This window comes from Talpa occidentalis, unplaced genomic scaffold (assembly GCF_014898055.3).
Source record: "Talpa occidentalis isolate TD23 unplaced genomic scaffold, MPIMG_talOcc4v2.1 talOcc4.16, whole genome shotgun sequence".
Lineage (NCBI taxonomy): Eukaryota > Metazoa > Chordata > Mammalia > Eulipotyphla > Talpidae > Talpa > Talpa occidentalis.
In genome coordinates, this window is record NW_023601653.1 from 58,919,531 (window position 1) to 58,933,033 (window position 13,503).

The 13,503-nt window shown below is 37.6% G+C and overlaps 1 protein-coding gene and 1 long non-coding RNA gene across 4 annotated transcripts in view; one reads left to right on the plus strand and one right to left on the minus strand.

The window, feature by feature from the left end:
- Positions 1 to 11,983: 11,983 nt before the first annotated feature.
- The window catches only part of SLC15A5 (solute carrier family 15 member 5), a 72,610-nt gene continuing 71,090 nt past the window's right edge, over positions 11,984 to 13,503 (plus strand). Inside the window, exon 1 of the mRNA XM_037514285.1 lies at positions 11,984 to 12,344. Within this exon, the coding sequence (XP_037370182.1) occupies positions 11,984 to 12,344 (361 nt within the window). The remainder of the gene's footprint in view (positions 12,345 to 13,503) is intronic.
- Positions 12,157 to 13,503, minus strand: part of LOC119247668 (uncharacterized) — a 224,305-nt gene continuing 222,958 nt past the window's right edge. For 2 of the 3 annotated variants that reach the window (XR_005125801.2, XR_008552259.1), the window contains one exon: positions 12,157 to 12,295. This is a non-coding gene — a long non-coding RNA (uncharacterized LOC119247668). The remainder of the gene's footprint in view (positions 12,296 to 13,503) is intronic. The other variant, XR_008552260.1, reaches the window with a different exon arrangement.

The following is a 13,503-nucleotide window of genomic DNA, read 5'->3' on the forward strand; positions in this document are numbered from 1 at the left end:
GGTGAGAGAATTCACCAGAGCCAGAGCGGGGAACAGAACAGGCAGATTGACAAAATATGCTGCTGAGGGGAGCAGCAGATGTGGCAGGAGAGGTCTGCACGCCATGTGGGACCCTCGCTGGTGGCCGGGGATTGAACCAGCGCTGCAGAGGCTGCGGGCAGCTTTGCAGCCCAGCGCTCAACCACTGCGCCACCAGGGGAGGCCCTATATTTTATTTCTTATCTAATTTGACATTTGACTATTCAGTTCTTCACCAGAGACAGAGTGGGGAGTAGAACAGGCAGATGGATGGAAAGCACTGCTGAAGGGAGCAGCAGGCGAGACAGGAGAGGTCTGCCACACCATATGGGTTTCTCCCTGGACGGCCAGGAATCGAACCTGCGCTGCAGAGGCTGCAGACAGCTTCACAGCATGGTGCTCAACCTGCTGTGCCACTGGGGAGGAGGTAGGCCCCTGTGTTTTTCTCTTGATCTTTCCTAATTATTACAGTTTTCTAGTACACAAAAGGTATTTAATCTTGAATGAATGAAATAATCTTCCTATAATTACATTTGTAATTATATGGCATATCTATGTCATATAATATACTTTGAATCCCTAACTGTAATAAAAGACTGGCATAAAACAGGTGCTAATAATTTTGAATCTGATTGGTCTTAAGTGGTCTAGATTTAGTTGATTTGGTGCCTGAATTCATTGCCAGCCCTCTGCTCTTTTGTCCTTTATCAAATTAATAAGTCAGTTTTTCAGTCTGTCATTTGAGGACCTATGTTGGGCTTTAGCATCATGAAAAGCTTAAAGGACTTGATCTTTGCTTTCTTGGAATTCTGCAATCCAAATACACGCATAGATGCATATATAAGTTAGTATCAGAGCCCATCAGATGACAGGACAGACAGGATCTTACTAGTCCTAAACAACAGCCTCCTAAGCCCCCACTTTGCCATTAATTCAGACATAAGATTGTTTCCATTTGTATAAGCTGTTTTACAATATGAAAAGTTTTCTAAAATCCATGTCAAGTGTTCGGAAATGAGTCAGAAAAAGACATCTCCCTCTATGAGATAACTTGCTCTAATTTCCTCATTAGTGAAAACGACATCATCATAAAGAATATCTGCCAACAATCTGATATAAAAATGTACATGCATCATGAAAAATAATTGCTGTTCAATTACTACTGAATTATAAAGCCGTCGTACAGGTGCAATAATGCAAGAGGCTTGGAAGTATGAAAAACTGCTTAGCTTAGGTAATTACATGTGTTTGAATAAAGTCCCCAGAATAAAATTTGCAGAGTTTGAAGAAACAATGAAATCAGAAGCAAAGTGCTATTTATAACTATATATTTTTAAATTTTCTGTTTTTTTGCCTGCTGTATAAATTTTGAAAGGCCAGAGATAATTTCTTAACTCTGTGGTCCAGGGAGGGAGAAAGATACAGTAGCTCTTTCTTTGCTATCCACCTTCCCCACCTCTCAAATTGGACCCACAGGGACAGGACTACAAAGACAGAAATCTAGCCATAACCATGGTAATTGCCTCTTTAAAAACAGCTAAATCTTACTTATGTATCGTGCAGAGTATATATATGAAACATTAAATTTATAGGAAGACAATTCTATTACATACTGTGAAAAGGATATATTTCCAGGGTTGTTAGCAAGGCAAATTAGAATCAGAAAATCAGAAAGGGCCTTAAATATCATTTAATTCAAAGTCCTTAGTCACTGTGTAAGAAAACTGAGGTTTGAAGCAGTTAAGTTTATTAAACAAATTTGTGTACATCAAAACATTTCTACAATATTATGGACTTGAATAAACATAGTTCTGTTGGTCCAGGTTAATTTCTAATTTTCAAGACACTTTAAACTTCAAAGCCCTGTTACAGATTTTTTTACCTAAATATAGTGTTAGAAAAATGAAATTGGCAGTAAAGGGTTCAGAGTTTATGGCAGGACAAGCTATTAATTGGTTAAGTTAGCTCAGATCAGTCACTTCACCTCTCATACATTCAGTTGTAAAATAGTGTAGAACAAAGAAGTTGACCAACACGGTTCTTTCAGATATAAATGTGTGTTTTGAAATTAAGGGATAGTGGATCTGAACCTGCGATCAACTTTTAAAATCAAATGTCACCAATCTTACTACTAGTCCTCCCTCCAACTATGGTAAAATGTCTTCCTCAAGGGAGTCACCATTCCTTCAAAACAGGTCTGTTAATTTATGACCACGGTGATACTCTAAGAAAATGACTGGTTAAAAGTGGGGGCTTTACCATTCATCAACATCCTAAGTTTTAATGCAAATACTATAGAGGTTAATTATTTCTACTTAACATATATTTCCTATAATTGCTGCAAGAAAAACCTTCTTCCAAAATGAATGACAAGGAAACAGTTTTACTTTTACATTGATTAACAAAGTGATCCAATTGCTATAGTTTCCTTTTAATGAAAATAGAATTCATTGTTAAAATAAAAAATTGTTTAGTTCACACAAAGACAAGAAATAAAAAAGAAAGTGACTCAAACAAAGTAAAATTAAAATTGAATTAGATTGACATTTTGTAATTAATTTCAAACACCTAAGGCATATCCATTTTTTTACCTTAATAACAACTTTCACTTTTTCTCAAAAATGTTTCTTCTTGTTCCACAGTTCATGTTTAGCATTGGTGATCATCTTCTATTGCCTTCTTTAGGGGATTTGCATAGGAATGGCATAGTGACCCCATAAATTCTCATGAAATATGAATGGCATTCAACATAGGTGATTAATTAGTAAAGTTCTAAGCTGTTCTTGCCTTGGGAATGTCTAACACTGTTACTAAACTGTCATTGGAGGTTATTTCATCTCCACTCAAAGCAAGAGGTAACTCTTACACACACACACACACACACACACACACACACACACACACACGCGGAAATTTGATTCCCCTTCTTCACCACCTATTGGATATGCACTAGATATCTTCCTAAACTCCAGATCTTTCCTTTGTACTGAACAGCATCACTATTCACCAAGATGTCTATGCCAGGTACTTGCAAGAGCATCCTTGATGCCACATCAACAATCAGTTTAAAAGATTCTGGTCTTGCTACCTGCAAAAGAATGAAGCTTGAGTACTACCTAACACCATGCACAAAAACCAACTCAAAATGGATTAAAGAACTAGACATAAGACCTGGAACCCTAAAATACATAGAAGGAAATACAGGCGAAACACTACATGATATGCACATTAAAGACATCTTACAGACACATCACCCAAAGCAGTGATAGTGAAGGCAAAGATAAACGGCTGGGACTACATCACATTAAAGAGCTTCTGCACAGCAAAAGAGACAATAACAAAAACAAAGAGAAACCCCACTGACTGGGAGAACATTTTTGCACCCAACACTAATGATAAAGGACTGATCACAAAAATCTACAAAGAGCTGATGAGACTCAACAAAAACAAAGAAAATAACCCAGTCAAAAAATGGGCAGAAGAGCTAAAAAGAAACTTCTCTGAAGAGGAAATGCAAATGGCCAACAGGCATATGAAAAAATGTTCAACATCACTTGTCATCAGGGAAATGCAAATCAAAACTACCATGAGATACCATCTTACACCAGTGAGAATGGCACATATTAAAAAAAACTAGCAACAACAAATGCTGGCGAGGGTGTGGAGAAAAAGGAACTCTCCTGCACTGTTGGCGGGAGTGCAAACTGGTCCAACCACTATGGAGAGCTGTGTGGAGATTTCTGGACCTACTGAACATAGAGCTTCCATACGATCCAGCAATTCCACTCCTAGGTATTTACCCAAAGGACACAGAAACATCAATTCCAAAGAGCATCTGCACCCCTATGTTTATAGCAGCACTATTTACAATAGCTCAGCTTTGGAAACAACCCAAATGCCCAAAATAGATGACTGGATCAAGAAGATGTGGTACATATACACCATGCAGTATTACTCAGCATTCAAAAAAGATAAACACATGCAATTTGCAGCAACATGGATGGCACTGGAAGGGATCATGCTCAGCAAAATAAACCAGAAAGAAAAAGAAAAATACCGGATGGTCTCACTCATAGCAGGAATCTAGAAAACTTAAATAAGGGACCAGGAAAAAGAATAACTATAAGAAAGAAAATATCAAAATCAACAAACAACTATGAACCAGAGGTACTCTATAGGGTATGGGGGTGCGGGGAAAGGAGGGACTGGGGTCAAAATAAGGGAGTTGTAATTGTATAGGGAATATAAAAATAAAATTTAAATTAAAAAAATAAAATTAGAAAAATAAAATTACTCAATTTTTCCTAAATAAATAAATAAATAAATAAAAATAAATGGTCCATTTTCACTAATGTTCTATGGTCTAGGGAAAAGTGTGTACTACAGATTTTATAATTATTTATTATGCCATTCAAATTTTCTGTAACCTTTCAGATATTTTGTCTGCTTGACCTGCTACCTCAGAGAGATGTGTTAAATTGTCTTGTTATGATTGTGGCTCTGTCTATGTTTTGTTGTAGTTTCATAAATGTTTGTTTTCCATATAATGATTAAATGTATTTTACAAATTTAGAATTGTTACATTTTCCCGGTGAACTCAGTGCTTTTTGCGTTAAAGTGTGTTTTCTCTCTGCTAAAAAAAAAAAAAAAAAAAAAAAAAAAAAAAAAGATTCTGGTCTCAATTTGCTTCCAAATCTAGATATATTTTTCCATTCATGTTTGCTTCGATGTTTAGACTAGTACTGTCATTGGTCATGGTAGTAAAATCATTAGCGAAAAATGATCGAGTCCTGTTAATATTGCTTAACTGAAACCCATACTCAGACCTTGAAAGATTTAGCCCTTTATACCTTGATTTATTGTGGAATTCACCATCTGGACAAGTGCAGCATATAAACAAGAAATGACTTTAAGAGAGTCAAAATTCTCTCATAAAGTCTTTTATGATCTGTGTTTTTCTTCTTTTCAGCTTCACCACTCATTTCTCCCTAACATCCCGTGGCTTCCTGATCAAGACTATCTAAATTTGCATCTGCCTTGAACCATTAACAACAACCTCTTTGGTTCTTTAAGAGTAACATGCTCTGCATTAGAGAGTATGCTCTCGTTGGAACCCTCAACTTGTACCTTTTTCTCAAGCCAAATTCTATCCCTTTAGAGGACTCAAACATAGAGATTGCTTCCATGGAAATCTTTCTCTGGACTTCTGGGGCTGAGGTACAAGTATTGACGAAGGGCACTTTATTTTTCCTCCATCACAACAAACAGCTCACTAGACTGTAGTTCTGCTAAATGGTTGATACTTCTCATTGTACTGAAACCTCATTAAGTGAGGTTGATATTTTGTCAGCATGGGGTCCCCTGGGTCAGACTTCTAATAGGTGCTTAGTAAGTATTTGTTAGTAGTCAGACAGGGTCCACCTAATACATACTAATGCTTCTTGAGTTTTCATTTATTCATCTAAGAACTCAATTAGACATTCATTCACTCATTCAAAATGTTTTAATATATAGGCATCAAAGAGGTTTATCTCAGTGATCAGAGTCAAGATCCTGGTAGCAGATTAGAAAGATTAATAAGCAACACTTCTTACAGAACTATGTCTGAGTGAAAGTTAGTTGTTTCTGGGGTGTATCTGTTCTCAAAGAATTCAAGGTCAGTGAGGAAAATAGGCATGACAGCTAATTTAGAACACATCAATATAATATGTATCCAAAGAAAGAGATGTCCACAGTGTTTCAATAATACAAAGAAGACATCTCTGAGAATCTGTAGAACTTTTCTTGAGGATGTGGTACTTATGAAATTTAGGGTACAAGAATGAAAAGAGGTCCCTATGTGAATGGAAAAGTAACCCAGGCAGAAGAAAAAGCATGTGAAAAAGCACAAAGAGCTGGAAGTTCTTGGCACAGTCGTGGAACTGTGGGCATGCCAGCCAACCCTGGCACAGGGAGATTTTCAGCACAGGGCAAGAACTTGATCCTGAAGGATCTTATGTGCCAACAGAAAATTGTGAAATTGATTGAATAGTTTAAAGGGTAGTTCACAGACTTTAAGCAAGTGAGCAAATAGATCAAATTCAGATTATTAAAAAATCTCTGAAAGTTTTAGGGTAAATGAAATAGAAGAAATTGGAAATGATTTTAGGTAATGCATAGTTTAGGAATTAATTCACATAGTTTGGGAATTAACTCATCTGGAATCCTGTGGGAAAGTAGTTGAACGTGGTCTGTGAATTTTTTTCATCATATGAAGGAAAACACATTTGTTCTGCATAGACGCTAGAGTAAGAGCACCTAGTCAGATTTAAGTCCCTACACTAATACTTATTAATGGCCTTGAAAAGCTGTTACATCCTGTGCCTCAGTTTTCATACCGTAAGATGGGGTTCATAAAAATACCATCTACTTTTTTTTTATTTTTTTAAAAAAAGATTTATTTATTTATACAAGATCTGGGGTAAAGGCCAGATTCGCAGGAGAGTGAGAGGATTCACCAGAGACAGAGTGGGGAACAGAACAGTCAGACTGATGAATACACTGCTGAGGGGAGCAGCAGGCGAGACAGGAGAGGTCTGCCTCGCCATGTGGGACCCTCGCCGGCCAGCCGGGATTGAACTGGCACTGCAGAGGCTTCGGACAGCTTCACAGAGCTGCACTCAACTGCCTGCGCCACCAGGGAAGGCCCAAAATACCACCTACTTTAAATGCTGGTGACAAAGGTAAATATTTGGAACAAAGTCTAACCAAGAAAAGTATTAACTGCCAACTCCTGTTTCATTCAAGTTTTATTGATTTGTTACTAACTTACATAAATATACAATTTGGGGTTACAGCTTCACACGTCCATATGTTTACATGCTTCATTCACCTTCCACCAGCTCAAAATTTTTAATTAGTATTATTATATTTATTTTTACCTTCTTTTGTAGCAAGTTATTTCATGTTTGGTAATAATTTAAAATTTCCCCATTAAAATATAAAACATTTTAAATAGGACTATTAAGTAAATAATATAAATGAGGCAAAAATCAGGACAATCCGAGGACAAGATCAATGAACGTACAAAGGAGGTTTGAGATGGAATGAAGCAACACTGGTAGCAGTAATACAGAAGAGAAACGTTAAGCTCACACTAAGATCAGCATAGAAAAAGTGAAGTAATGGGCCTCCCTGGTGGCGCAGTGGTTGAGCACTGGTTGTGAAGCTGCCCGCCGCAGCCTCTGCAGCGCCAGTTCGATCCCCAGCCACCGGGCGAGGGTCCCACATGGCGTGCAGACCTCTCCTGCCGCCCGCTGCTCCTCTCAGTAGTGTATTTTGTCACTCTGCCTGCTCTGCTCTCCCCTCTGGCTCTGGTGAATTCTCTCACCCTCCCATGCTTCTGACTGTACCCAGTGCTTGTATAAATAAATAAATAAATCTTAAAAATAAATAGTGAAGTTAAAAGAAAGATTGGTGAGATACTTAGAATCTTGAGTTCACAATACTCCCTAGCTTCAAAAATTCAGGTTAATGCCTGGCACAGGTAGAGACTCAATATAAACAATTTCTAGAAAAAGGTAAATGCAATCAATAAGGAAGAAATGAAAAAAGAGTTTATTTTGAATAGTTGAGTCAATGATGATGTCATTAACTATAGAGAAAGTAGAGAAGAAACTGGAAAAGAGGTAATAAGCTAAGGGATGTGATAAGCTTCAATATTTAGTAGAAATCTAGATGGATGTGTCTATCAACTTACCAGGAACTCAGGACAAATGTCTCAGTTAACTCTTAACGTGTTTCCTTCATGATTAAAATAGAAAGAAAAAGAGGGATGATATGAGTGGTGTCTGCATTAGTATCTGTATAGTCAGGGTTAGTTCAAGAGGAAAAGCAAACTGCTGGAAAGCCAGCAAGAATCCATGTTGGAGGTGAAACCCAAAGGCAGTCTGCTGGAGAATTCTCTCCTGTTCAGGGAAGCCAGCCTTTTGTTCTATTCAAATTTCAATTGATTGGATAAAGCAAGCTGTTTTACTGAAGCTTACTAATTTCAATGTAAATCTCATCTAAACACACCGTCACAGAAACATCCAGAACAATATTTCACCAAATATCTGGGAACTGTGGTCCAGCCAAGTGCCATAGGTTGATAACTCACTGTACCTTCTACAAATATACCTTCTATGTGGAGCTCAATGCAATAGTAAATTTCATAACTGTCATTGTATGGTATGGAGGAAAAACCCTTAGGGTTACAATGGCCTTCATTCTCAGTGAGCTTCAGTGAAAGGAAGAAAGGAACATTTTCTATCTCTTGGGATCGTGTGAGCCTATCGTCTGCTAGGAGCTGAAGAATTCTCTTTCACACTGGATAGAATGATTGGGGTATAGGAAGCATACTATTGCCAGAGCCTGTTTATGATGCAGGAGATGTCCTTTTCCCAAAACAAAAAAATGTCACCCACTATGTTCCTTTCTTTTCCACTTTACAGTTTTAATGAGGAAGCAAAAATTTCATCCAAGACTTTGACGCATAATTTTTAATAATGAAATTATAGTAAGACCAACCCCACCCCTGTTCCTGGCAATGCTTTTAAACCAGTCACCACACCTCATAGTCAATGGAATTAAATGGAATCAATAGACCTAAAAGAATAAAGACTTTCAATTGACATTTGTACATAGCATTTATAGAGAAGTATTGAGTTAGAAAAGCTCTTTCTTTAAAATGCTTATTAAGTGTTTAGAGAACCTATGAAAAATTTTTCTGCAAATACATATAAAATTTGAAAGCATTAGAGCAACACAGTATAATATCATTTTAAAAGATACCAGAGTTTTTTTCAAAATTCACAGACAACTTGGAGATATCTTATAGAGGTGGTTTTTCATTTTTTTCATTTCTATATTTTTAGAAATGCTTTTTAATCCTGTATAGTTAAAAATAGTTCCCTTAAAAACAAGACTTGCATTTCTGGTGTGTTTCTAATGCAACCCTTACAGCACTTGATGTCTGCCTGTTCTAGAGGTTCAGTTAAAAAAAAAAAAAAAAAACAGGAAAGGTCACCAGTTCATCAAATGGGCCTCTAATTTTCTCTATTAAAGAAGATACATTTTCCAGTTCCTATATGTATGATCAACATTATGTCCTCACATGTTGGCTTATAACTTTTATCTTCCTAATATGAATCTGAGTCATAAATGAAAGCCTTTGCACCCCCTGAACTATACAGTCTTTTCAATTAAAAAAGAAATTCCTGGAGTTTGCATTGCAGTTTAATGTTATATATGAAGACACCTAATAACTTTCCCCCATTTTAGCCCAGTAATATTATTTCTGAAAAACTTGCCTAAGAATATTATCTGGGAATAGGGAAATTTTGCATAAAAAGTCATTCCAGCATTTTTATAAATGCTATTTATTCTTTTAGATGTGAGTTTATGGTCAACAGTTAAAGAAAAACTGACTTTTAAATGATAGGAGACAAAAGTAACTAACCAAAAATGGAGGAATAGTTAAGTGAACAATAGATCATAATGCAACTATTAAAATGCATGCTAACAGAGAGTTCATAATGGCATGTTAAAGCGCTTATCCCATTACCTACCAAAGAGATAGAAAATGTACTATACAGTAATTGTATACAACCACACAATTTAAATATTTAAGACCTATTAATAAAATAATAGGCACAGGGGAGGGGAGCCATGGAATGCAATGCTCTAAAAACAATTACTGTTTTGGTTTTTCTTCTATTTTAAAATATTTTCTAAATTGTATCCAATCTAAATATGCTGTTTCTGTACTGGAGGGAAAATATTACTTTATCAGGAGAAGCAGAAGGATAGGGGGCAGGGAAGAGAACAAGCTTGTGTTTGAGGTGAGTTATATGAAAGTGAAGTAGGCATAAGTCCCCACTCAAGGGCTCAGTTTGTTGATAAGGAGGATGACGTTCAATATTCCTGACAAGTGTTATTCTCAAGTGGAGTTGGTACTTGTCCTTAAGCTCACTCTGAGCTTGGTATTGAGACCTACCAATCAGAAAGAGGTGTTTCCCTATTGCTTCAACTCCATGCAGCAAATGCCAAGTTTCCCCCACCTGTGACCTGTTCTTGGGCAAGGATACACAGAGAAGCCAAAGAATTCAAACACAATCACCACCAGTCCTGGGAAGGGGCAGCCCTCTCCAGCGTGCACAATACCACTACAGAGTTCTTGGTCAGGCATTGGCTAAATACAGGAGCCAATGACAGGGCTAGACTTCCTGTTACATGAGAGACATACAAAATATTGTTTGGGCCCTTTGCAAGCCACAGAAACCATCAAGATGAATTGGACATTGTGTTCTTTACAGAAGAAAAAACTAATCATACCTCCTCAAGGGGGAGAACCAGAGAGACACCGAGTTCTCCACCAGAACCTCAAGGGCAGCTCCTTCTTGGGAACTGTCATCTGATTCCATCGTCTTCACTACATCTGTCCTTGAGTTATTTCACTTGGATCAAAATCTCTGGGGTAAAGAGTAAAAGCAATTTTGACTACAAGCAGATCACCTGCACCGTAACAATCCCACCCCTCACCCTAGGATCTCCTACAACAAATGTAAGTCATTTCAGGAAGGCAGGATGACCACGAGGGAGGGGGAGGATGGATAGTTTGCCCCAGACAATCCCAGCTTATATCCTCCTTTTCAGGAATAACTGTTATATAGCCTCGTGCTCACTCACAAAAGTGTCCAAGTTTGGATAACAAATTGCATGATCACTCTACACAAAGGAAAAATAGGGAATTGTTACTAAAGAAGTGGGACGGGGGAGGGGGGCGGGGTGTGACGCTGCATAGATGGAAATAGATGCCATTACAATGAGGCTATCAGAAAGGGTCAAAACAAAGTGCTTTGCTCCCAATTTCTCAGGTCAAAAGATAAGAATCAGAGTCAAAAACCCTTATCATTCTATTGCTTTTGACTCCAATGTGAAAATAACATATTCACCCCCTATATGTTGAATTATTATGACTTTGACCCAATAGTTTCCTTCCCTTGTCTTCCTATGTCCTTGCAGCTAAACCCCTAAATGTTAAAGTGTTCTCTTTGCTGCTTTTTTAGCTTAATTGGTGCCCTCCTGCTTTCCAAAATAGAATGCTAGCATCCACTCACCCAGCTGGAGGGTCAGGGTGATACCAGATCCAATATTCCCCAAAGCATGTGTAGGACGGTTGCTGTACCCCTGCTGCTGACTAATAATAAGGAGTCAAATAGCACCTTTTGATTCTGATTTCCTCTGAGAGCCTGTTCTACAAGCATGGGGTCAACTTAAAGGAAGAAGGTTTTGTTTAATATTTTCTCCTTTCATTAGTGCACTTAAATTACTTTCTTGCAAACTCTGCTTGTTACCTAAATGTACTAGCACTTTTGTTACCTAATTAGCTTTCTTATCAGAATTCCAACCAAAAATAACAAGAAATGTAATAATGATAAGGTATTCTGCCCCCTCAAAACAGATTTCCTTTCACGCTTTATCTCTTGGTACTGTTCTGGCTTGTTTAATTAAAGTATCAGAAATTATTAGACTCAAATTATTTCTTGATCTAGTGCTCAAATTCTCCTGAAAAACTGCTTCTTCTGCCTCAGTATTTAAACCTTTATCAGTGTGAGGCAGATGAGTTTCCGCACATATGCAACTGGATTCACATAATTCGATAAAATTTTGGATGAAGAGCCTAATTTAGTCCCTAAGTAATTAGACAAACAAATCAGATTTGCCTACACTGGGCTACCATGAACATTTAAATCCTCAAGCCTCTTCTCCTGGGCTCCTGGACCATGAAAATGAACAACATTTATGTGCAAAAAACCTTACGAAACTTTAGCATGTAGTTGTGAAATTCAAAGCAAAGATCTTATTTTTTTCCTTCATTAGAGCGATGGGGATAAAAGAACCAAGTTCAAACCACTAACATAAGTTGTATTCAAGTAGGGTAGTCATGCCTGTTAAAGACTTTGAAATAACTAATGAGGAAGAACCCTTATATCACAGCATTGATAAAAAGAAAACTAAAAGACATAGGGGTTACTTCTCTTCATCATACTCTGTGAAAAAAATTTGGATTGAAACCTGTCTGCTTCTAGTGGATCTGTGTGAGAGGTTCACCTTCTCAGAAATCGTCTGCAATATGATCCCCTTCTGCACGATCAAGCTTGGTTATGGTGGTTACCAGGCAGCCATCTTGAATTTGTGTTTTATTGGAACTTCAATTCTTACCCCTGTGTTTGCTGGATGGTTTGCTGAAGTCTGTCTGGGGAGAAACAAACTGGTGTATATTTGCTTATTTCTACATTTTCTAGGTGAGTGGCTTCTTCTGACTGGATTATTCTGAAATTTAATTGAATCGTGTTAGGATTTTTAGTTTGTATTATTCCTACATGATTCTTAGGCATAAAATGTGATAAATGAAGAATGCTGTTTCAATTTATTTCATTATCTGTATTATTTGAGGGATGCTGGTAAGTGTGTGTGTGTGTGTGTGTGTGTGTGTGTGTGTGTGTTTTGCAGGATGCTTTGATATCTGTTTGTTGCCCTGGTTATATTTTATAATAATTACCTCTTTCTATGTCTTCTCTACTTAGAACACTCTCTCCTTCCTATATCAAACCCAAATTTGTGACCAATTCTATGTGAAACAGAATTCATTTGCTTTACAACTAAGATGAAATGTGCTAGAGAGATTTTTCAGGTCCATGTAGGATAATGGAGGAATGTTTCCACCAAAGGTGGCCTTTTGATTAGTCATATGGTAATTAAGATTGGATGTAGAGACATGATTTCTATTTATGAACTATGGCTATATGCTAAAAATGAATGCATTCAAGCACTATTGTACTTCTTTACATAAAGAGAAATAAATATGCCCACGGAAGTTTGGAAGTGACATGATTTTGAGAAGTGCTGGGGGAGTATCAAGACTGTTTGGTGTGGTATACTGAGGAGGCAGACAAATAGCTTAGAAGTTTATGTTGAAAATTCCAAAGTGTTGTTCCAGACAATGAAGGGTCACTAAAGATACGATGGATACATTAAGAAAACTCTTTTCTTCAGTAAACAGTATGGACATCCACAGTCAGAAGTTAAATTGAGGGCCTCCCTGGTTGCGCAGATGGTTAAGCACTGCACTGTAAAGCTGTCCGCAGCCTCTGCAGCACGGGTTCGATCCCGGTCAGCCGGCGAGAATCCCACATGCCGAAGCAGACCTCCCTCTCCTGTCTCACCCACTGCACCCCTCAGCAGGGGATTTTGTCAGCCTGCCTGTTCTGTTCCCTGCTCTGTCTCTGGTGAATCCTCTCACCCTCCCATGCCTGTACCCCGTTCTTGTATAAAAATAAATAAATGTTTAAAAAAAAATTGAGAGATACCAGAAAAGCTCAAGGAGATGGCCTAGGCAATGGACAAGTATCAACCCAAGAGAGAATGTATTAAAAAATCATTAAAAATTGGCAACTAAATAAG